This window comes from Myodes glareolus, chromosome 11 (genome assembly GCF_982192425.1).
Source record: "Myodes glareolus chromosome 11, mMyoGla1.1, whole genome shotgun sequence".
NCBI classification, from domain to species: Eukaryota; Metazoa; Chordata; class Mammalia; order Rodentia; family Cricetidae; genus Myodes; species Myodes glareolus.
The window spans coordinates 43,759,674-43,781,385 of record NC_142036.1 but is presented as its reverse complement, the minus strand read 5'-3'; the positions used below and the strand labels follow the sequence as shown (position 1 = coordinate 43,781,385).

General features: G+C 44.7%; 1 protein-coding gene across 5 annotated transcripts in view; it reads left to right on the top strand.

Annotated features, from left to right (window-relative positions):
* Positions 1–21,712, top strand: part of Sipa1l1 (signal induced proliferation associated 1 like 1) — a 295,169-nt gene that overhangs the window by 248,865 nt on the left and 24,592 nt on the right. For all 5 annotated transcript variants that reach the window (XM_085697421.2, XM_085697422.2, XM_085697423.2 and 2 more), the window contains 4 exons: positions 6,997–7,143; positions 12,192–12,316; positions 15,396–15,514; positions 18,523–18,965. In XM_085697421.2, coding sequence (XP_085553547.2) covers positions 6,997–7,143; positions 12,192–12,316; positions 15,396–15,514; positions 18,523–18,965 — 834 coding nt within the window. The remainder of the gene's footprint in view (positions 1–6,996; positions 7,144–12,191; positions 12,317–15,395; positions 15,515–18,522; positions 18,966–21,712) is intronic.

The following is a 21,712-nucleotide window of genomic DNA, read 5'->3' as shown; positions in this document are numbered from 1 at the left end:
CTGAGGTTGGCATTGAGCCATCTGACTTCGGCGCCTACTTCATGACCATGTGCTGCACGAGTAAAACCCACTACCACTCAACAGAATTAGGAAAATGATTCGTGTTAATGTACTGAATGGGCTCCAGTCACATTCACTGGAGTGGAGGTCAGCTTCAGGCCTCTGTGCAGGCCCCACACTTAAGCCCAGTCTGTGCTCTGCTTTTGTCTTTGGAATATTGTTTATGGAAATTTGGACTACTGTTTGAACAAGGGAACCTCGGTTTTCATTATATGCTGGGTCCCACAAGTTAAAGTGACTGGTCCTGCCTCCAATTATTTTTGTTTTTCTTTCCCTCCTCCGGAATCACCCTTAGTTGTAGAATTGATTCTTATCAAGAGGCACCCATGGTGTGTGCCCGGCTTGTGAATGCTCACAGCTGTGTCTAAACCCTGGCTGAACAGCTGATGAGCTGAGGTTGGGGCCAGCAGCAGCTCTTCACAGAGCACACAGTAGGAATGTATGAAAAAGGACCATGGATTGCTTGAACTGAGCACAGCCTGTGCAGAAACTACTGGGTAGGACGGTCATTCTATCATCTTGAATTGCTTTAGAGAACTGTTTTTTGTTTTAATCATTCTGGAAGAGTCCTGGTTGGTGTGTAGACTGATGAGGACAGATAACTTGGTCCTGTTCCCTGAGTAGATAGCATTTTAATTACTAAGTTGTGGAAAATGCTGTTCTTAATTATGGACTCGGGTATCTAATTTGTCAATCACAGCTGCTGTTTGAGACCCTCTCGATTGTTTTTAATGTCAGTCCATGCTTGAACTTGGGTGACAGAGGGCCTTGTCTCTGTGGATAAATCTAGGCAGTATTGTCACTTTGGAGTAAAAAGAAGGAAATGGAAGTGTAATTAATCCTAAATACTCAGGAAACTATCATACTACTAACTATTTGGGCATTGAGAAGTGCTTACTGATGGATTGGTAAATTGTAATCAGTCCCTGTCGGGAACAGTAGGTCTTAAGAATCACTACTGTGCACACTGACTGTCGGCCTGTGAATTGGTCCATAGACAGTGCTAGGCATGGGTTATTTTATTATATATCTTAGATTTAGGCTTGGTAATTTTCTTTAGTATAATTTCATCCTTTGAAAATTTCACACACTGTATTTGATCATAATCATCCCTCCCCTGCTTCCAGTACCCCCCCAAATTCCTTCCCTTAAACTTCATGTCCTCTTTTAAAAACTTTTTAATCTTTATTATTTTTAAAGAACCCGTCAAGTTCAGTGTTTGCTTCCCACCAACTTTGGGATGTGAGACAATCCACTGGAGTGTGGTGCACCTACCAGGGACCACACCCTTGGAGAAAACTGACTCCCCTCCCCAGAAGCCATCAACTGTCTATATTTCCTCAGTATCTTAGTTACTTTTCTATTGCTGTGAAGGGATACCATAATCAAGGCAACTTATTAAAAAAAACATTTGATTAGGAGTTTGCTTGCATAGGGCTTTGCTTGCAGTTTCATCGTGGCAGAGAGCATGTTGTCAGGGAGGACAGGCATGGTACTGGAACAGTAGCTGAGACTTAACATCTGATCCAGAAGCAGGAAGCAGTGGGGGTGGGGGAGACAGAGGAGAGAGCACTACCTGGTGGTAAATGACATGGGCCCACTTACAATGACACACCTCCTCCAACAAGGCGATCCTCCTAATCCTTACCAAACAGTTCCACCAACTGGGGCCAAGTAGTCAAACATACAAGCCTGTGGGTGCTATTCTCATTCAAACCAACACACTCAGTTAGGAGTAGGAACTTAGGAATTTCTCCCCGCTTTATGCTAGAGTGTTGAATGGCTTGTTCTTGTGCAGGTCTTGTATTGCTATCGGTTCATGAGTACAGTTACCCTGTCGTGTCCAGAAGTCACTGTTTGGCTCTGTTCCTCCCTGACCTCTCTAGTTCTTGCAATCTCTCTGCCTCTTCTGCAGTAGTCCTTGAGCTTGAAGAAGGGGTTTGATATAGATGTCCCATTTGTGACTGAACAATCCACATTCACTTTTCTCTTTCCTTTGACCAGTTCTGTGTTACCCACCACCCACTGCACAGAAAGACTTCTCTGATGATATCTGAGCACTGCAGTGATCTGTGGGTAGAGAGATAGGAATCTAGAGAGTAGTTTGATACTGTGTCCTTTTAGCAAAATGATAGGTTCAACCATGGGTCCTGGGCTAGATTGTGGTACCAGGCATGTGTTTCCTCCTGTAGAGCAGGCCTTAAATCCAGCCAGAAAGTAACTGGTTGCACCGGTAACACTTGTGCCTCTATTGTATCCATAAGAATATCTTGCAACACTAGTCATTATTGCAGTTCACAGGCTTCCAAGCTGAAAGACTATTGATTTCACCCCCAGCACCCAGTGAGAGACCCTGTATCAAAATAACTAAATAAGTATTAGGGCAATACTTGAGGAACAACACCCAGTGTTATGCTCTGTTTCCTTCCCCACCCCCACAAGGTTATTATTTACTTTCTGTGAGATTATTGATTTCATAGCAATTAAAAGGTAGTTAATCTTCATTCTCTAAATCTGTGTGGTTGTTAATATTCAGCGTTTTGGTTTCTTTAAAACAGAACAAAGCAGGAAGAGTTATTTTAGAGGAAAAGGCTCTATGGCCTTACTCTAAGGTACTGGGCACAGCAGTTCCTAAAACAGGTGTTCTTAGGCCGCAAGGGCCCAGCATAGTCCAGGGAGGTCAGTGTGCTGAGAGCCCATGAGAAGAGACTGCTGCCCATTTCAGAGCATCCCTTCAGAATGGCACAGTGCCCAGCAACAGCTAGCCTCCAGCTCTGCAGAGCTGGACTGCTGGCACCCAGGCAACCAGAGCACACTTCAGAGTGGCAGGGGAGCTCGCAGGACAATAACCAGTACTGCTCTATAGAGCTGGACTGCTGGCACCCAAATAGTCACACCTTCACTCCTGAATAGGCCTTTAACTTGGCTGTGTTGGCATCAGAGTCATAGTATTGAAAACAGCAGAGTTGTGCATCTTGGAATAAAACTGATTTTAATTTTTCTTTGCCCAGTATTCATGTATCTGGCAATGTAAACACACTGGGGTGGCTTTCCTTCAGCTGCTCCGTGCATGTCCTCTGTGTGTGAACAGTCAGAAAAGAAAGCCACCATTGACTTCCATAAATACAGAAAAGAGGTGGAATGAACGCCAACCTCCTGGAAAGACTGTTTTTTCAGTTTGGGACAACTCCAGTAACCAAATAGAATTTTCTGAGACATTTGCCAAGTAAAAGAGCTGATGTTGAGAACGAGCTCAAAGTGTTTTGGTTTAGTGTATGTTTTGTAGAACAGACCAGAGAAAGCCAGTTTTAAAGCCAAAGATAAAAGTTCTATCTTGACTTTGCCTTCGGAGCCATGTGTGTCAGCACTTCACTGTTCCCGTTGATATGACTCAGCTGCCTAGAGGTCCCACTGGCCCTCACATCCTGCTGTCACCCTCATTTCCCCATGTTTTCTTTTTTTTTAATCTATTTATTTATTTATTATATATACAATATTCTGTCTGTGTATATGCCTGAAGGCCAGAAGAGGGCACCAGACCTCATGGTTGTGAGCCACCATGTGGTTGCTGGGAATTGAACTCAGGACCTTTAGAAGAGCAGGCAATGCTCTTAACCGCCCTCCCCATGTTTTCTATAGCATTTCCTTCTCTTTGCAGAACAGTATCAAAGCTGTAGAAAATGTAAACACATCTGGTCTGTCTGTGTTAGGTGCAGCTGTTCCCTCATTCTTACTCAGTTTTCTTGTTTGTGACTTGCTCTTTCCCCTTCCTCCTCATTCCAGCCCTAATTGTATCTGATTGGATTGAAACATCTGAGAAAAATCTTAGAACACAGTATAGAAACATCCATTTTTTAGTACTCAGATATGTCTTGATCATTCTCCTATCAAAACATAGTACTGGGGACTGGAGAGATGACTCAGTGGTTAAGAACACACTGGATGCGGGGCTGGAGAGATGGTTAAGAGCACTGACTGTTCTTCCAAAGGTTCTGAGTTCAATTCCCAGCTACCACATGGTGGCTCACAACCATCTGTAATGAGATCTGGTGCCCCTTTCTGGTCTGCAGGGATACGTGCAGGAAGAACCCTGTATATAATTAATAAATAAATCTTAAAAAAAAAACAACTACTGAATGCTCTTTCAGAGAATCAGGTTTGCTTCCCAGCACCCACAGATGACTCACAGTTGTTAACTCCAGTACCTGGGGATATGATGCCCTCTTCTGACCTCTGTGGGCACAGCATATACAGGGCTCACAGACTCACATGCAGGCCAAACACTTCACATAAAATAAAATAAAGGCAAATCTAAAAAATAAATTAATTAAATAAAAACAGTACCCTAGACAAGGGTTCAACTAGGTTCCTCTAATAACTAAGCACACAGCTGCCTACAGACAAAGCCTGGATCCTGACATCCTCATTAAGGTCTGTGGGGTGATACCAGAATAGGTGATGCCATGTGGGCACAAGTCTTTCTCTGCAAGTGGTGGAACACAGGGCAAGTGTCTGAGGGACCCCTGTGAGGATCCCTGCATGTATATGGTCAACCCTGTGGTGGTCAGACATTGACCACTGGGAGCCTGGCTTGTGATGATGGGGCAGGATGCTTTGAGGTGGCCTACCCTGGCTTTCCATCTCAGTCCCCAGACACCAGTATTCTGCTTGTCCTAGTTCATATTAGAGCAGCATCCTCAGTGTTCCATTTGCATCTGTGACAGTGATGGTTTTCTGCTGTCGTCTTAGCCCCTGTAACTCCATCTCTGTCTGAGCACACTGATCAGCCTATAATTGCTTTTAGCAAATTACAAATTCTAAAAGCTAATACTTTTTATCCATCCTAGATCTTCCATGAGTAAGAACACCTCACTGGGACAAAGGGGGCAGGGGGCAGGAGTAGCTCAGTGATTAATAGTACTTGCTGCTCTTGCAGAAGACCTAGGTTCAGTGGCTCACAACCTCTGTAACTCTCTGTTCCAGGAATCCAACACCCTCTTCTGGCCTCTACAGGTACCAGGGTTATATAAGTGATGTACCTGTGTACATATAGCCACAATACTCATGTAAAATAAAGATAGGGCTCAGTCCTGTGCCTTAAGGACAGAGTGTCGTGGGGAGAAAGATAAGCGCAGCCCTGTGATATGCTGTGGTAGTGTACAGCTCTGTGCGTATAGATCTAATACTGGAGTTGGGGGTTGGGAGGAAGAGAGGAAGGCTGTCTAGATGGACAGCAGATGAGTGAAGGTGTGAGGATGGTGGCTCTCTGAATTCTGGCCCAGTCAGCCTAGCCAGAGCCCAAGACACAGGGCCATGGAGGGAAGAGTAGAATAGTGCCAGGTGATTCAGGACCTTGAAGGTGGTGATGGGGTTGTCTACCCTGTAGACAAAGGGAAACTTTGGAGAAGCTTTTAGGGTTGGTTGACATGGTGGAAGAGTGCTGCTAGGAGCTATTGGAGAGGTGGCATGGATGGAGCCTGGAAGTCATGACTGAGACCGTTAGGGTGAAAGAGGTCGAGATGGCAGTCATGGCGGGAGCCCGGATTCAGCGTTTGTGTTTTCAAGGCCAGTACCCAGGGTACTAGGACACAGTCCGTGTGTAGCACACAAACGTGCAGCTTGGTTAGGACAGTTAAATCTGGAAGATCGGACAGAGAAAGGGAAACATGGTTCCAGGTGCTTAGCTTGATAACAAATAGAGGAGGACAGTTCCGTTTGTGGCACAGGGACAAAGCTGTTCCTTTTGAAGAAGCTTGATTGGAATTAGAAGAGGATTAAGAAGCCACGTCTAGGAGACAGCCTGAGAGAACTCAGATCTGCCTCGTAGACAAATTCGGAATAGACTCCTAGCAGCTGTCCTTGCCCTGTCTCCACTAGAAAAGCATCTTGGTATGCTTCTTTTTAGCCCTTCTGCCACCTTCTGAATGAAACTCCTTCCCCATCTGTATGTAGACTCACTATAGAAATGGCTTTACTCCATCAGCCAGGTGGTTTCCACTCTGCTTGGAACTGAATAGACTCTAATTAGAAGTCTGTTGACCATGTCAAACCCAATACATCAGTAGAAGCCATCCCTGCCTTCTCTCTGGACAGCAGCTCACGTAAAACCCGGCCTACTGGGACCTGGGATGAATGACTTAGAACCCACTTCCTCAGCTATCCCATGGGAGCAGCCCACTCTACTGGGGGCGTCCAGGCATCTACAGGTGCTCGCTTTTGAAATAAGGTCGCTTTGTTACTAAGCCTGGTCACAGTTGTCAGCAGGCAGCTGTCCCTGTGGCTACTAGAGTAGAGAACATTGAGGGAGAATCTCTCTGTCGTGCCCACAGAGTTCCAGCCTTGCCTTAGTAGTCAGCTGACTGGTATGCTGGGGCCAAGACAGCACATTCCTGCTGTGAAAATCCTACAGTGCAATTCCAGGAATTTTTTCCCGTGGAAGTTCTTAGTGTGATGCTGCTATCAACCAAAATTATAAAAATCAGTTGTCGGGGTCTGAATATGGCGAACTTTGAGTAATGAGCTAGAAAAACAGACACGAGAAGGACGCTTTGACGTGACCCTGCGATGGGCAGTGTGAGGCACTGGAACCAACTGCTGGTTAATGTCACTGGGGTTCCCTTACCCTCTGCTCTGCCGACCTGGAGGCTGTATAGCACTTCATCTGATTGAATCCTGGCAGCTTTCGGAAGCATGTGTGTTGTCTAGGTCCTTCCCCCCTGTAATGTTTTTGTGGATTCCACCCCTGCAAGTCCGTTTTCCAGCTGTTCCCTCAGGAGTGGTGTTAGGCGGAGGTTTCTCTTGTGGGCTTTGATTGTTTTCACATCTCCACGAGGCCACTGCCTTTGTGGCATTTATATGACGCCCTCTGCCATGGACTTACCTTGGGCTTTTTCTCTATGAGTTGCTGACTTCATGTTTTTGCTTCACACTCCACAGGCTGTCTCCTGGTTCGGACATCTATGTGACAGTCTCATCCATGGCTTTGGCAAGATCCCAGTGCCGTAACTCCCCCAGCAACCTGTCCTCATCCAGTGAGACTGGCTCTGGTGGTGGCACCTACAGACAAAAGTCCATGCCCGAAGGGTAGGTCTGATATCATTTGGTCCCCTGGAGAGTGGTCATTTAGATGTGTAGAATGATATCCCTTCAGGCAGGCCTCACAAGCCTCTGTGCAACCTGCAGGGAAGATGGAGCTAATGCTCCAGATATAAGAGTGTCCCAGTGGTCAGACCACCTGGATAAGATGACCAGTGCATCTGTGATATCAAATAACATCAGTTTCTCCATCGTAGGTATCATTTAGTATCGCCAGAAGGATTTTGTAGTTTCCTAGTATTTCCTTCAACGTGAACTCAGCAAAACCCTGCATGCGCTGGAGTTCATATTGCTGCTGATACAGACAGATAACCACACCCCAAGCTTAAAATTGTCTTGTAAAATACCTGTGTTTCTTTCTTTTTTATTTTTTACTTGTTTTTTTTTTTTTTGATACAGGGTTTCTCTGTTGAAGCCCTGGCTGTCCTGTATCTCACTCTGTAGACCAGGCTGGCCTCAAACTCAGAGTTCTGCTTGTGTCTACCTCCCAAATTCTGGGAGTTCTGGGATTAAGAGTGTGCAACCAACTGGTTGTTGTTTTCTTTTTACTCTTCATTGACACTAAGTGCCCAAAAGTAACCATTTGTACTGACAGAGTTCCCAGTGCAAGCTGTGGCTGTAGCCCAGATTAGCACACTCACCTAGCAGGAGGCCCTAGGTTTTCTCTCCAGTGTCACTAGAAAACAACAAAATTTTCAAAGAGAAGGAACTGTATCTTATTTTAAAGTTCACCTTGGGTTAGGGGACTCGAATATCAGGGCTTGGAAGTCATGGGCACAGAAGCACAGCATAACACCCACAAGCTGCCTTTGCCTAGATTAAGAGAATCAACCGAGCTTTGTGTTCTCTCTGTTGTCTCTGAGAAAGAACTTGAACCACCAAAAAGTCGAATGGTTTTGGTCTGAGTTTTCCCAAAGACTGATTAACTTGTGATTTGATTACTTTCCTGAGATTTTTCCACTATGGATAGTATTCTGTTGGCTTTTTAAAAAAAGATTTATTTATTTGTATGTGTGCATGTTCTTTCCTCATGTATGTATATGTATATGCCTGTTGCCCTTGGAGGTCAGACCGTGGCATCAGATCTCCATAGAGTTATGGATGGTTGTGAGCTGCCATGTGGGTTCTGGGAATCAGACTCTAGTCCTCTGGAAGAGCATCCAGAGCTCTTAACCGCTGAGCCATCCTTCAGCTCCTTCATTGTTTTTTATATTCATTGGATATGAATATTTTGCTGGTGGTATTAAATTTTATATTAAGAGAAGGTAGGTGATAAAAGCACTCTAGGATACACCTTCTCCACCTTGCTGTCTCCCCAGTAGCCTGTTTGAAGTGCACATATCTTACTGTAATTGCTTCAATGATGACTAGAAAATAATTTTAGCTTTTCTTCATCAATCCCTGCAGAGAGGTTGTGAGTCACTTACTGTATCATACCACAAGCCCAACTAATTATTTCTAATTTAAATTAGATTTTAAATGGTATGATTTGCCTTTGCAATGAAGAAGTCAGCATACCTTCATCATTATTGCAGCACTGAAATGTAAATGAGCTAACAATAATAAAATTTTCTGTCTGTGATATATTCTAAAAGTATATCAGCAAAGTGAGTGGAGACATTAGTATTGTAACTAATGTGGAAAACTATGAGCCCTGTGCACTTAGTGCGCCATCGTTGTTACAAGGTAGCAATCATTCCACTGGGCATGCAGTGCTAGCTTGTATTCTGGATGATATTGAGGGGCGAGCTCACCTTGGGTTGCTGACAGTACCACATAATTCCTTTTGCACCTGGGGATGGATGATCTTGAAAAGTAATAGTAATAATAATGAAGTATTGCCTCCTATCTACCAAAACCATTTTGGTGTCGTTGTTTTGTTTTATTTTTCAAGACAGTTTCTCTGTGTAGCCCTGGCTGGCCTCAAACTTAGGATCTGCCTGTCTCTCCCTTCCAAGTGCTAGATTAAAGGCTCGCATCAGTACACAAAACCGTCTGTGCACGTCTGTGGGGCAAGAAGTGGTCTGGCTCACTGGTGTGTCTCACTGTTGCCCGTGAATTAAATTACCCCAGCCCAGTAAGAGTAGCCGTGTCAAGTCGGTGTTGGTGTGTCTGTGCTCTCCTGGGCACCTGTTAGGCATGCATGACATCATAGCAATAGCCAGCTCATGATGGCTCTCCATGGACAGTATTCCTTCTTGGTGTCCACCCGCACTTGAGTGAGTCCTGTGTCCGTTTGTCCTTTGGCCCTAGGACTGTCCTAATCAGTTGAGAGGTGACACTGAGTAGGGAGAGTCATAGTGCCGTGCTATGAATAGGGAAGAAAAGTCACTATACAAACTTAAGATGGGAATCAGAGGTCATGAAAAAACAACTGTGGACTAGGGGAAGCTCAATGGTAGAGCTGTTGCTTAACAAGTGCAAGGCACTGGACTCCATCGCTAGCAAAACCAGACAACAACAGAGCATCAAGGCTATTCTCCCATCTTAGAAATGCATTTCGATGCCATCCATGAGAGCTTTTTTTCTAGTTGTCCCTAGTGAGGGATGATATTTGTCTGTGATGGCAGCTGGGAGCAGGTTCCAGCCCATTGTGAAGAAGTTTCTTTGAGAGGTGCTAGCCTCCTGTAGAGAAGTGGGCAGCTTAGGTGACTGCATGCCTGGCCACTGAGTGTGACCTGTGTAAGCTGAGTGGTTGCTTTAAACTGCTTTCAGAGACCACTAGTGCCTCATACATCAAGTGTGTCTCCAACAAGGCCCTCTAAAATGAGGCCAAGTGTGAGATTTAGACCTTTCATCTAAATCCCTCAGGGACAAGATGTTTATCTTAGGTTCTCTCACACACAGTGTCAGAGTAAAAAGTGTAAGTAGTGAAATGCTTTTCAAGGCAGATTTTAAAGTGCCTTGGTATTTACTTAATTGAACATAGAAAAAACAATCCTCTTTAAATTCTGAGATGGAGAAAGTTTAGTTTCCTCTGCTACCAAAGGCGGTGTGGGAGAAATGATATTGGAATCTGTGTCTGACTGGCATCCTTACCCTGTCTTTGAAAAGCCTTCCTTTGGTGTACATTTAGAATAGGACCGAAGGGTCAGTGTTGAGGGTTCTCACTGCTTAGGGGAGAGAAAGCAGATTTGTGAATCTCTGTTTCCCTAATATTTTTATAAATCAAGGTTTCCCTCTTGGGCTGTATGCATGCATAAGATGGTTTTTCACAGTAAGCCTTACATAGGTGCTTCTAACCAAACAGCATTTGCCATAGCAACTAGGAAGATAATTTCCTAAATATTTTATTGCAGTAAATATTTCTGTAGCCTTCTGTACTTTCTAAGTTTTTTGCCTAGATTTTTCTATCTAGAGTTCTATAGTGGAATTGCCTGTAGCAGCAAGGAACCACTTGTTCTTCCCAGCCACCCTGACCCAAAATAATCATACAAAAACTGTATTAATTAAATCACTGCTTGGCCCATTAGCTCTAGCTTCTTATTGGCTAACTATTATATCTTAATTTAACCCATTTCTATTAATCTGTGTATCACATGAGGTCATGGTCTACCAGCAGAGTTTCAGCACGTCTCCAGCAGCGGATCCATGGCATCTCTGCTCCTCTTGTTCTCAGCATTCCTTTTTGTTTTCCCTGCCTAGCTCTGTTCCCCTGTAGCTCTGCTATAGGCCCAAAGCAGTTCCTTTATTAATGAATGAAAGCAACACATAGACAGAAGGACCTCTTACACCAATTGCCATGTTGTGTGTAAAGAGAATGAGGCAGAGTTCAGGGGTTTTCTTCAGGTCTCCTGGGTCACCAGTCTCATCTCAGCTCCATGTTTTCTCACGCCTAGGGTCCCCTACTTCCCAATATAGCTCTTGCAGGTCCTGGCCCTGTGTCCGTCATTACAGGGAAAGCTCAGCCTTCAGTAGATACAAAACCTATAGAGGCCTGTGTTATTTACTAAGTTCTTTAGAAGTTAGTAATTATCTTGGATAGGGTTTCTATTGCTGTGAAGAGACACCATGATCATGACACTTAATTGTGTCTGGCTTATCCTTTTGAAGGTTTATGTTTAGTCCATTATCATCATTGTGGGAAGCATGGTGGCATACAGGCAGATATGGTGCTAGAGAAGGAACCAAGAGTTCTACATCTGGATCTGTAGGTGCAGGAAGAGAATGACACATGGGGCCTGACTTGAGCATCTGAGACCTCAAAGCCCATCTCTAGCGATGCACTTCCTCCAACAACGCCACACCTACTCCAATACCTATTCCAGCTACTCCTCCTAATGTGCCACTCCCTATGCGTCTATGCAGGCCACTTTTATTCAAAACACCACAGTAAACATGGGAAATATAGTAAACTTGAGTTTTATACTCTGGCTTTTTCTAGTCTCAGAATTTGTATCAACATTCATGCTGATGTTGATAGAGACATGATTTCATATTATTTAGTTAAAATAAACATTACTATTTTTTCAAGGGAAAAATAAAACTGGTTCATTAAATAGCTAAATTTCTTCCAAAAAGTAGATATTTGCCATTTTACATGCCAACTTACCTACTTACAAATTGCCCGTCCCAATAGCAATGTAGGATTCATATAATTAGAAAGTAGCTAGTATATGATGTAAATGATAGTTGTCTTTGTTTTTCAGATCATAGAGTACATTGCTCAGAAAATAATTGATCCAAGAGTAATTTAATGATTCAGTGCCTCATTGAATTAAGAAACCCCCCCCCCCCCCGTACTGTTTGGAAGCTGTGTATGAGTGATTTAAAGTGGGATAATGCTAAATGGCAGCCCGAACTTGGCTATGTGGGCTGGTGGGCTTGGGTGTCTTACTCTTTGGGCCTTCGTTAGCAAGATCCTTGCCCTAGTTAACACTTGATTTCAATAATAGGCCTGCCTTCCCAAGCAGAGAGATATTTCTACATGCACAGACGTGCAGGCAGAAACAGGTAATACCTGTCATCAGAACCAGGACTCCACCTTGTGGGTAAAGATTCTGATGTGTCTTGCTTTTGCTTGGGAATCATCACAGGTTTGGGGTGAGCCGAAGATCCCCAGCCTCCATCGACAGGCAGAACACCCAGTCAGATATTGTTGTCACTGGAAAATCCACACCCAGCTGGCAAAGGGGTGAAGACAGCATTGCCGACCAGATGGGTAAGTAAGTGATTCATGTTAAATGCTTTCAGAGCAAGGTACCTCTTGATATCGTCAAAACATGGAGTTGTAAAGGTTGCCCTAGTTAGCAAGTGTGTGTGAGAACTGATTCTCTGCTAGACTATTGCTCATGAAAGCAGTGGATAAGCCCAGGGGCTCCCAGTGACCCCAAACATCAGCTGGAGTGACCAGGGGTTCTGTTTAATGGCCAGTCTGCTGAAGTTCCTGTGTCCTCAGGACCTTTCTCCCTGCTTGCTTGAGTGGATCGGTTGGTTAGTTTTGCCTTGTGCCTGGGAAGAGTATTTATTATTCTTAATGTTGACTTCTAAGGAGAAAGAAATCTGTGTAAGGCAGGAAGAGACTGAATGTTTGTTTGGTCACATTTGATCTTGGTTAGATACCCTCTCGTGCCTGATGGACATTTTAAAAAATGTTTTCTCTTCCATTGTTAGGCTGTTAACTAAGAAAATTTCTTAACAGAACAGCACAATGGAGTGAGTTCATTAGGGCCTTGTTCAGGTTCCTTAACAGAATGGCAGGATGGAGTGGATTCAGTAGGGCCTTGTTCAGGTACATATTCCTCTGAGGATGCGGAGGAGAAACCTGTCTCCAGTGGCACCGTGAACACTTCTCGTGACAATGAAGTTTTTGTCATTTCAGTGATTAAACTTTAACAGGTACACCAGAAATTTGATGCCACTCTAATCCATACATAAGAAACTTGGTTGTGTCCTGTCGTCCTGTGCCTCCATCCTGCAGTCCTTTTTCATTTTTCTGAAAGCATCGTTATGGGATAAAGAGATGTACATTTCATGCCTGAAACAAACATTTAAGGCAGAGAAGACCTAACGGTTAATAGGTTTGCCTGTGCAAATGACTGTGCCCAAGTAAATACATGAAAGTTGATGAAGAGAAGTGTGATTCGTAGGTCCTGAAGACAGGCTTTGTTCTGGTGTGCTTTGTTATTGAGCCCATCTGTCACTCCCAGTCTTACTCCACTCACCCCAACTCAGAAAACCTGAGCATTTTCTGTCTGCTCCCTGCTCCTGACAAATGTCTTTAGTCCTGTGTGTTTTGGTTCTGTTGGGATGGTAACATCCATATGAACAAGCTCCTATGCAGCATCACCTCAGCGCTTGTTCTGGCTCCCAGTGCAGACGCTGACCAAGGCTGCAGTAAGCCTTTGTATGTCCGGTGCCGTGCCTCCACTTTCACAGGATTTCCAGGAGATGTCTGGGGACCAGAAGAATAGTTACATCCCTCTTCATCTCCTCACATGAAGTGCTCTCCAGTCTTCTTCCTCCTGCATCTCCTTCTGTGTAGTGCATGTCCACAGCTTATGATGCCAGTGTGACTTGGATGAATCCCCTGAACACATTGGTTCGTCCCTCCAGTACGATATAGCTTTAAATCAAACTGATAGTCAGGTGCCCCTAGAACTGGCCTGGGAAGAATTCACTATACCATGCGAAGTATATTTGATGGCTTTTCTTCTCCCCAAATCCATTAGCTAGGCATGGGGAGCATACCTTTAATCCCAAACTAGGGCATGGGGGCTGGCTGACAGGAGAATGCCATCAGTTCAAAGCTCTATTAGGCTACAAAGTGAGTTCCAGGCTAGCACAGGCTACAGAGTGTGATCCTGTTTCAAAATGCTGAAATACATTTCTTAATTTGGGGATCCCAGAATTCCTGGAGAACAAGCCAGCCTTCCCTAATTGTCACAATCCAGGGCTTGTTTGATGTCCAATGCCTATCGGCATTGAAATTGCTTATTGAAATCAATTGAAAATTGATTATCTGTGAAGGTCACACTCAAGACCTTGAGTTTGGTCAAGTTACAAAATAAAGAAAAGAAAAAAAAATCCTATAATATATGGTTGGGCATAGTGGCACACACCTTCGATCTCAGTGCTCAGAAGGCAGAAGCAGGGGAATCTCTGGGTGTTCAAGGCCAGCCTGGTCAGCCAGAACTGCATAGTAAGACCCTGTTGCAAAATAAAGTGTGTGTGTGTGTGTGTGTGTGTGTGTGTGTGTAAATCCCATAGTGTTTTCAGTGAGCTTACTTTGTTGTTGTTGTTGGTTACATCTATAGCCGTCCTCAGTTCTCATGTGTCCTGTAGACCTCAGGTTAAACATACCTGACTGCCATTATAGGGGAAATATATGAAGAGTTAGGTTTTTCTCGGCTTAGTATGCATAGAGTTGACCTTCCCTCCCCAGTCTTGGAGTGGATGTAACTGGTACCTGCTGGGTAGACGTGTCCATCCCAGCTCCCAGTGTGCTGTGATCTAGTTCTCCTGACAGTGTGAGCAGGCTCTTCTGGGCTCACAGGCTCACTCATCTCTGTGGATATTTGTTTCTGCCTCACTGGAATGGTGTCGGGTCTCTCCAGGAGCAGGCTGCCGGTCCTCTGTAGGTCAAGAAGGTTGTTGGAGAAGTCCATACTCTTGCTGTTAGCTCTAGGCAGTCGGGGTAAATCACTGCCTCTTGTTTTGGGGACCCTATCTTGACTGCCAGTGTGGCGCCCAAAAGGAAATGATCATTTGAAGCCAGACACACTGGCTACTGTGTGTCTGGTCTGCCATGCTCAGCTTAGAGTTGTAGAGAACCTCAGGAATTCAGTTCTTTTGTCCTCGGGCAGCATGAATCCACAGGCGGAATGTTCCCTAAGTGTCATGGTAAGTACCGTGATTGCATCCGTGCCTGTCTAGGGAATGGACACTGAGTCAGGTCTACCTCGCTGCAGTGAATAATTCATGAGTTTAACTATGTATTCTGAATGTCTCCCAAAGCAATAGTTAGTTCCAAACTTTGCTGCATTATTCATGGCCTTTGATTTGTTGGCACTTGGCTATGCTGATATGTATGATGTGACATGTTGTCATCAGCCCAAGCTTTCTTCACCAGTCACCTAGTTTCTGACTTGCCGTCTCTAGTGAAGACTCCTAACGAGCTTGCTGCTGGTGCCCAGAGTTGGCTGGTCAGTGAGCCCTGAGAGATGGGTGGCAGACCATCTCTGTGTGGCAGCTGTACTTCGCTTAGTGTCTGTACCCTAACTTCCTGTGCTGTGTTCCAGAGCCTACATGCCATCTCCCAGCAGTATCAAAGGTACTGCCTGCTTTCCGAGACAGCCCCAGTGGGAGATTAATTCGGCAGGATCCAGTGGTTCACTTGTCTCCAAACAAACAAGGCCATGTAAGTTCACCATAAGCTTAACGAAATAACTGATTTTCAGCAATGTGTTGTGATTTTTGTAATTCAAACATGGTACCTACCGGCTCCACCCCAACTCTGTGACAGAAGACAAGGTACCTAGCACTTGGGGTTTGCACAGCCCAGAGTCTGAGTTGTTTTCATGTAAACTCTATCCTGAGGAGTAGATCTGCATCCCCACATGTCTTCAGAGGAAGATTCAGGAATCAGAAAAGGTCCTGATGTTAGAAGGAGAGCTGTGCAGCAAAGAGGTTCTACCCTCCACGTAGCTGGAGGCCAGGTCAGACAGACCTGGGCAGGGGCGCAGTGACCACAACCCTGCTGACTCTCCTGCCTGCCATGGCATGTATTGTCCTCTGTTCTAACATGGTTTCTCATTATCTTTTGGTACACAAAATGTTTTGCAAGTTATTATTCACTCCCTGCCTGCTCCTTTTGTCTCCTTGTGGAAAGTGTATTTGCATTCGGGTCATTTGTTGGGATGGGGAAATTCTCCATTTCATGTTTGCTGACTTTGAGGATGCTCAGTTTCTTCCAGCTTTCTTCCAGAGAAATGAATATTGAAGCTAAAAACCAAGCAAGTCTTGTGTCCTAGACTTTGCTCTGTAGATTTGCTAGGATCCATGTTCTTCACAACTCTATTTGTATATGATTGATATTTGAACCAATCTGAATTTTCCCTTTCTCATTATTAGTTTTTATACTGAGTACCTAATAAATAGTACTTGGGATACATTGGTGAGATCAAGTATGTTACTTAAATTAGTTTTGCCTATCCTTACTTTCTGGCTTCTAGAAAATTTCAAATATATTTCAGCTCACTCTCACTCAGGGCAGGCACATTTGAGATTCAGAAGCCACCTGTGCCTGGGGCACCACGATGGCAGCTCAGGGACAAAGTGCCCCGATTCCCAGGCACTCAGAGGCACAGTTAGGAGTGTGCAGCCTGGGCAGCATACTGAGCCGCTTCAAGACTCTAAGGTGAATAAGATGAGTAGTATTTGTTACTGAGAAAAGTTAGAGTCCGTTAGTAAAGTGATGGATGGCGGCTTTCCATGGTGAGGGTTTCCCTGCAAGGCCAAACAGGTGTCCTCCCGCCCTGCTCTTGGCCAGTGAAGGGTTTCTCCTCCCCCACCAGCAGATGCACCACGGTGCTTTCTCCTCATCTTGTCTTCAGCCAGTGTCCCCCACCCCCACCCCATTTAAGTATCACCTCACAGGCTGAGGAAGTATCTCCTCGCAAGGCGTTTGCTCACTCTGTGCAAGACCCTGAGTTCAACTTGCAGAACCATCTGTACACCAGAAGGTGGTTCACATACCTTTTAAAGCTTGTTTCTTTGATGAAGTCTATAAAACATTCCATCTAGGCAATCAGCCACTGTGTACATATCTTTATTGAGATGTCACTCACATACCCACTTAAAAATATGATTTAGTGGTTTTTAATATATTCATAAAGACTCAGGATGGTTCTACAGGTAAAGGCATTTGCTGCCAAGCTTGCTGACCTGAATTCAACCTCCAGAACCGACATGGTGGAAGGGGAGAACCAACTCCAACAAATTGTATACTGACCTCCACTCGCTTACTGTAGCATATAAATGTACCTACACCTAAATAAATAAATGTAATTAATGATAATGTACACGTGCTCAAAGAGTTGTCCAGTCAACACTATGATCTAATAGCAGAACATTTCATAACTCTGGAAGCCTGTATTGTTTAGTAGTCACCTCCAATTCCCTGTCCCTTCTAAGATCCAGGGAACTGCTAATCTACTTTGAGTGACTGCACTTGAATGAATCGTGATCTGTGGCCATGTGTGTGTGTATGTATATAAAATGTATATTCTACTTTTCATCTATTCATACATTAATGGTCAATTGGTTTGAGTCTACTTTTGTTTGTTGTGATTAATGCTATAAACACTCATGCATATATTTTTGTGAATCTTCATTTTTATCTCTCTTGAGTCTCCATCAAGAATGAAATTACAGCTGTTTTACCGTAGCTACCACCCCAGTTCCTATTCCTAGTAACACCCCCCTTCAGCCTGCTGTTTTGTTTGAGGTGTTCTGTGTGTGGTCCTCACTGTGCTCTGCTCCACACTTGCCCATGGCCGTGACACTGAGCGCCTTTCCATGTGGCTGTGACATCTAAGTGTCGTCTTTTCAGAGGCGCCTGTTCACCTGTCACTTCATTTTTACTTGCATTTTAAGTTTTGATAAAATCCAGTTTACATGTTTGTTGCCCCTGTGGTGTCCTGTCAAAGAAACCATGGTGTCTGTCACCCATGGTTACAGAGACTTAACACCTGTTTTTGTCTCATATTTTAAAAAGTTTAGCTTGTACATTTAGGTCTTCAGTGTCTCTTAAGTTTTTGTTTCTGTGCAGTAAGGATTCAAAAACTTCTTGTTTTGGTTTTTTGTGTTTGGTTGGTTAGTTGGTTGGTTGGTCCAGTTTCTCAGCACCATTTATAGATGAGACTAGTTTTCCCCTTTATTGAATTATCGTGACATCTCTGGGTAGATCTTAACTTTCAGCCTTGGTTGGAAATCTGTCTCCTAAGCAGATACTGACTAGGGACTTAATTCATCTTGGATTCTGCTTATGGATTCTTAGTATGGCTTCTGGAGTCAAGTACACTTTCTAATTATAAACCCTTTGGAAATGTCATTTTCTTTCTATGTTAAGATAGTAAAGATGTCAATGACAGCCTTTATTTTTCCGCATTAAAGGGATCTCCATACCATTGTGTTGTTGTGATGGCCTAAGAAAAATAATGGGGAATGAGTTCTTGGTAGACATGTGCCGTCTCTGCCAGGGGCACCAAGTTGAGCCCATCAGTTCAAGTGCTATTCCCAGGCACTTTAACTTATTTTCAGTTGTAATTGGAGCTTTTTAATTAGACACATGCCAAAGAGCCACCCCTGTGATTCTTGGTGTTGAGGGTGCGCCCTGCAGGTGAGTAACGCTCGCTTCTGTTGTAGTCCGACAGCCACTACTCCAGCCACTCGAGCAGCAACACTCTCTCCAGCAACGCATCGAGTGCCCACAGTGACGAGAAGTGGTATGATGGCGACCGCACGGAATCCGAACTCAACAGCTACAACTACCTGCAGGGCACCTCTGCTGACAGTGGCATCGATACCACCTCCTACGGCCTCAGCCACGGCAGCACAGCCTCCCTGGGGGCCGCCACTTCGTCGCCTCGTTCAGGGCCAGGCAAAGAGAAGGTGGCACCCCTGTGGCACAGCTCCAGCGAAGTGCTCTCCCTGGCAGATCGGACCTTAGACACTGAGGGCCACGGCATGGACAGGAAAGCAGAGTCCTCTCTGAGCCTGGACATCCACAGCAAGAGCCAGGGCGGCTCAAGTCCTCTGACCAGGGAGAACAGCACCTTCAGCATAAATGATGCTGCGTCACACACCAGGTCAGTGCCCTCCAAGTCTGCCTGCCCTCAGGGGTCCTCACCTCCCCAACTTTAGTGTGTGTATTTGTTTATAAACACTGTATTTTTGTATACTGTTATGTTTTATGCCGTTTATTTCTCAGCAAAATAGTTCAGCAATCGTAGTGTGTTGTTTCAGATTGGGAGGAAATGTTGCAGATATATTCACTGTAAAGCTGCTTTTTTAAAAATTTCCCTAACTGCATTCCAGAATTAGAGTTTTCTAATTTTGATTTTCAGCATTGATATATAATGAATGTAGAGTGCTACAGATTTTTGAAGGTACTTGAAAGTCTTTACTATTATTTTTTAAATACAGCGGTCTTTCCTAAGATTGGCAGCTTTTCCTTAGAGCCCAGCACATCATTTCCTAGCTTCACACCCTGGCCCATTGCTTATCCCATGTTTCCATAGCTGGCTCCTGATAAGTGAGGCATTGATGGTGGAGACGCTCATCAGAAAAGCGTAGCTAAGGTGCAGCATGCCCTTTCCACAAGGGAAGCACACTCCTCCAGTGTGCTTGGTCACCACTCCACTAAGCAAAAGCAGTGCTGTCCTCCGTTTCCTTAAATCAACGGTGTAATGGACTCTCTGTCTTAGGGAGGAAGCATTCCGTCTCTGTCTCTCTGTCTCTGTCTCTGTCTCTCTCTCTGTGTGTGTGTGTGTGTGTGTGTCTCTGTCTCTCTCACCCATCCACCCACACACCACCACCACCACTAGAAGCAGGCACCTGGGTTTTCATTGTGCTGACCAGACCTGCCACAGCTTCAGAAAGGATTATCTAGATTTTCTACTTCAGATGGGCCCTGTGGAATCATTGAAGTCATTGCCTAGAAATAGATGTACTGTTGGAATCAAACTTACTAGAGAAAAATGTGGTCTTTCAGGAGGGTGGCAGAGCATCCCACCCACCGGAGGCTTGAGTCACACTGGTTTCTAGACTCTGGTAAACAGGCGTGCTTTGTAAGTTGGGTCTGTTGGTCTTGGCAGAGTGAGCTGGCTAGTGTGAGCTGTAGCAGCCTCCCCTTTCTAGAGGGAGAGAAGACTAAGCCACAAATGTGCATGGCTGGGGAAGCTGAAATCACAGCAAAATAGAGTGTTTTTGTCCTCTGAAGACAGGGCCAGCAATTAGTGTGGAGCTCTCTTGACAGTGCGTAAAAGAGCTTGTACCTGGGACTCGGTGACAAAACTTAAATTACAGTGATTAAGTTCCCCTCCACATTTCTGGCTAGGCCAGGCCTTCCCCTATGTCCTCCAGTCTCCCTGGTGATGACTGTGCAGGTTTTTTTGTGGCACCCCTTGAGAACTGCTTTAATGCGGGTTGGTAATTACATGGGGATGTTATATTTGAATGTCATTAAGAGAAGCCATCCCTACAGATAACTTGCTATGGGGGTAGAGAATGTGCAACCTAGGTTTCAAGTTTTATTATTTTATAATTGCTCTTTCCCTTTTAGATCTTAAAATGTATCACTCAAAAAAAAATATGTAAACATAGAAGAGGTGAAGGTAACACGAACTTAATATATTCATTCAAAAATTTTAATACATTCTTAATAGCTGCAACTGTTGGTTTTTCCTTAAGAGTTCTGGCCATGACAGTCGGCGAGGTCAGTAGTATAGGGTAATGCTTCAGTTAATCAAAGTGGCTAAAAAGCCCCAAAGTACTGCTGACCTTGAGCCCGCACCCTACAAAAAACTTAAAGAGCCCATCTCATACCTACACATGGGCCCTCTTGTTGGCGGGCTTCTGTCACTGACAAAATGCCTGGCACAAATAGTTCACTGGAGGGAAGATTTGTTTGGGTTCATGGTGTCAAGGATTTCAGTCTAAGATGTGCAGGGTCCATTGCTGGGATCCAGAAGAAGGCAGGATACAACATGGTGGCAGTAGGAGTGATTGGCAGGCCTGCCCCACCTCGTGGTGGCCTAGAAACAGAGAGACAGACACATACAGGGCAACAAGAACATGCCCTCAGAAACCTGTTTTGTCTAACTAGACCCTAGCTCCAAATTTTTCTCCCCCTCCCCCCGCAAATGTCACTATGTTGTGAGTCTTCCTGGGTCACTTCTTCATTGGTGCCACGCTGTTCTGATCGAGTCACTTGGTCAGTTGGGGACCAAGTTTTTATCCGGCAGTTCTCAGCCAGTGGATCGCAACCCCTTTGACAAACCTCCCGTCCAAAAACTATTTACATACCATTTATAGCAGTACCAAAATTGCAGTTATGAAGTAGCAATGAAAATAATACTATGGTTGGGAGTCACAGCAGCATGAGGAACTGTGTTACAGGGCTGCAGTGTTAGGAAGGTTGAGAGGCATTGCCTTTAGCACATCAGCCCTTGGAGGAGGATATGTCACACCGAGTTCCTATTACTTCTTTCTCTAACATGCCAAGTTGGCCTGTTAGAGAACCCATTCCTCTTCAGTCACTCTTGTTAGCCAGCCATTCTGCCTGCCTTAAAACTCTTCTTTGCCTCCCAAAGCACCCTGAGAGCCTCTAGGCAGTTGGAACCCACTCACAGAGGAGGTCTTCCCGCCGGGCACACATACCATAAGCTCCTGTGTTCTCAGGTATCACCGGAGTGTCAGCAGGTGGATCCTGATGGACAGACAGGAAACGCCCCATCCTAATGCTCCCACTTCCCCTAAGAGAATTCAGAAGTCACAGAAATTCTCAACTCATGCCTCTTCAGAAAACCACACTCCATTTCAGAGCTCCTGCAGA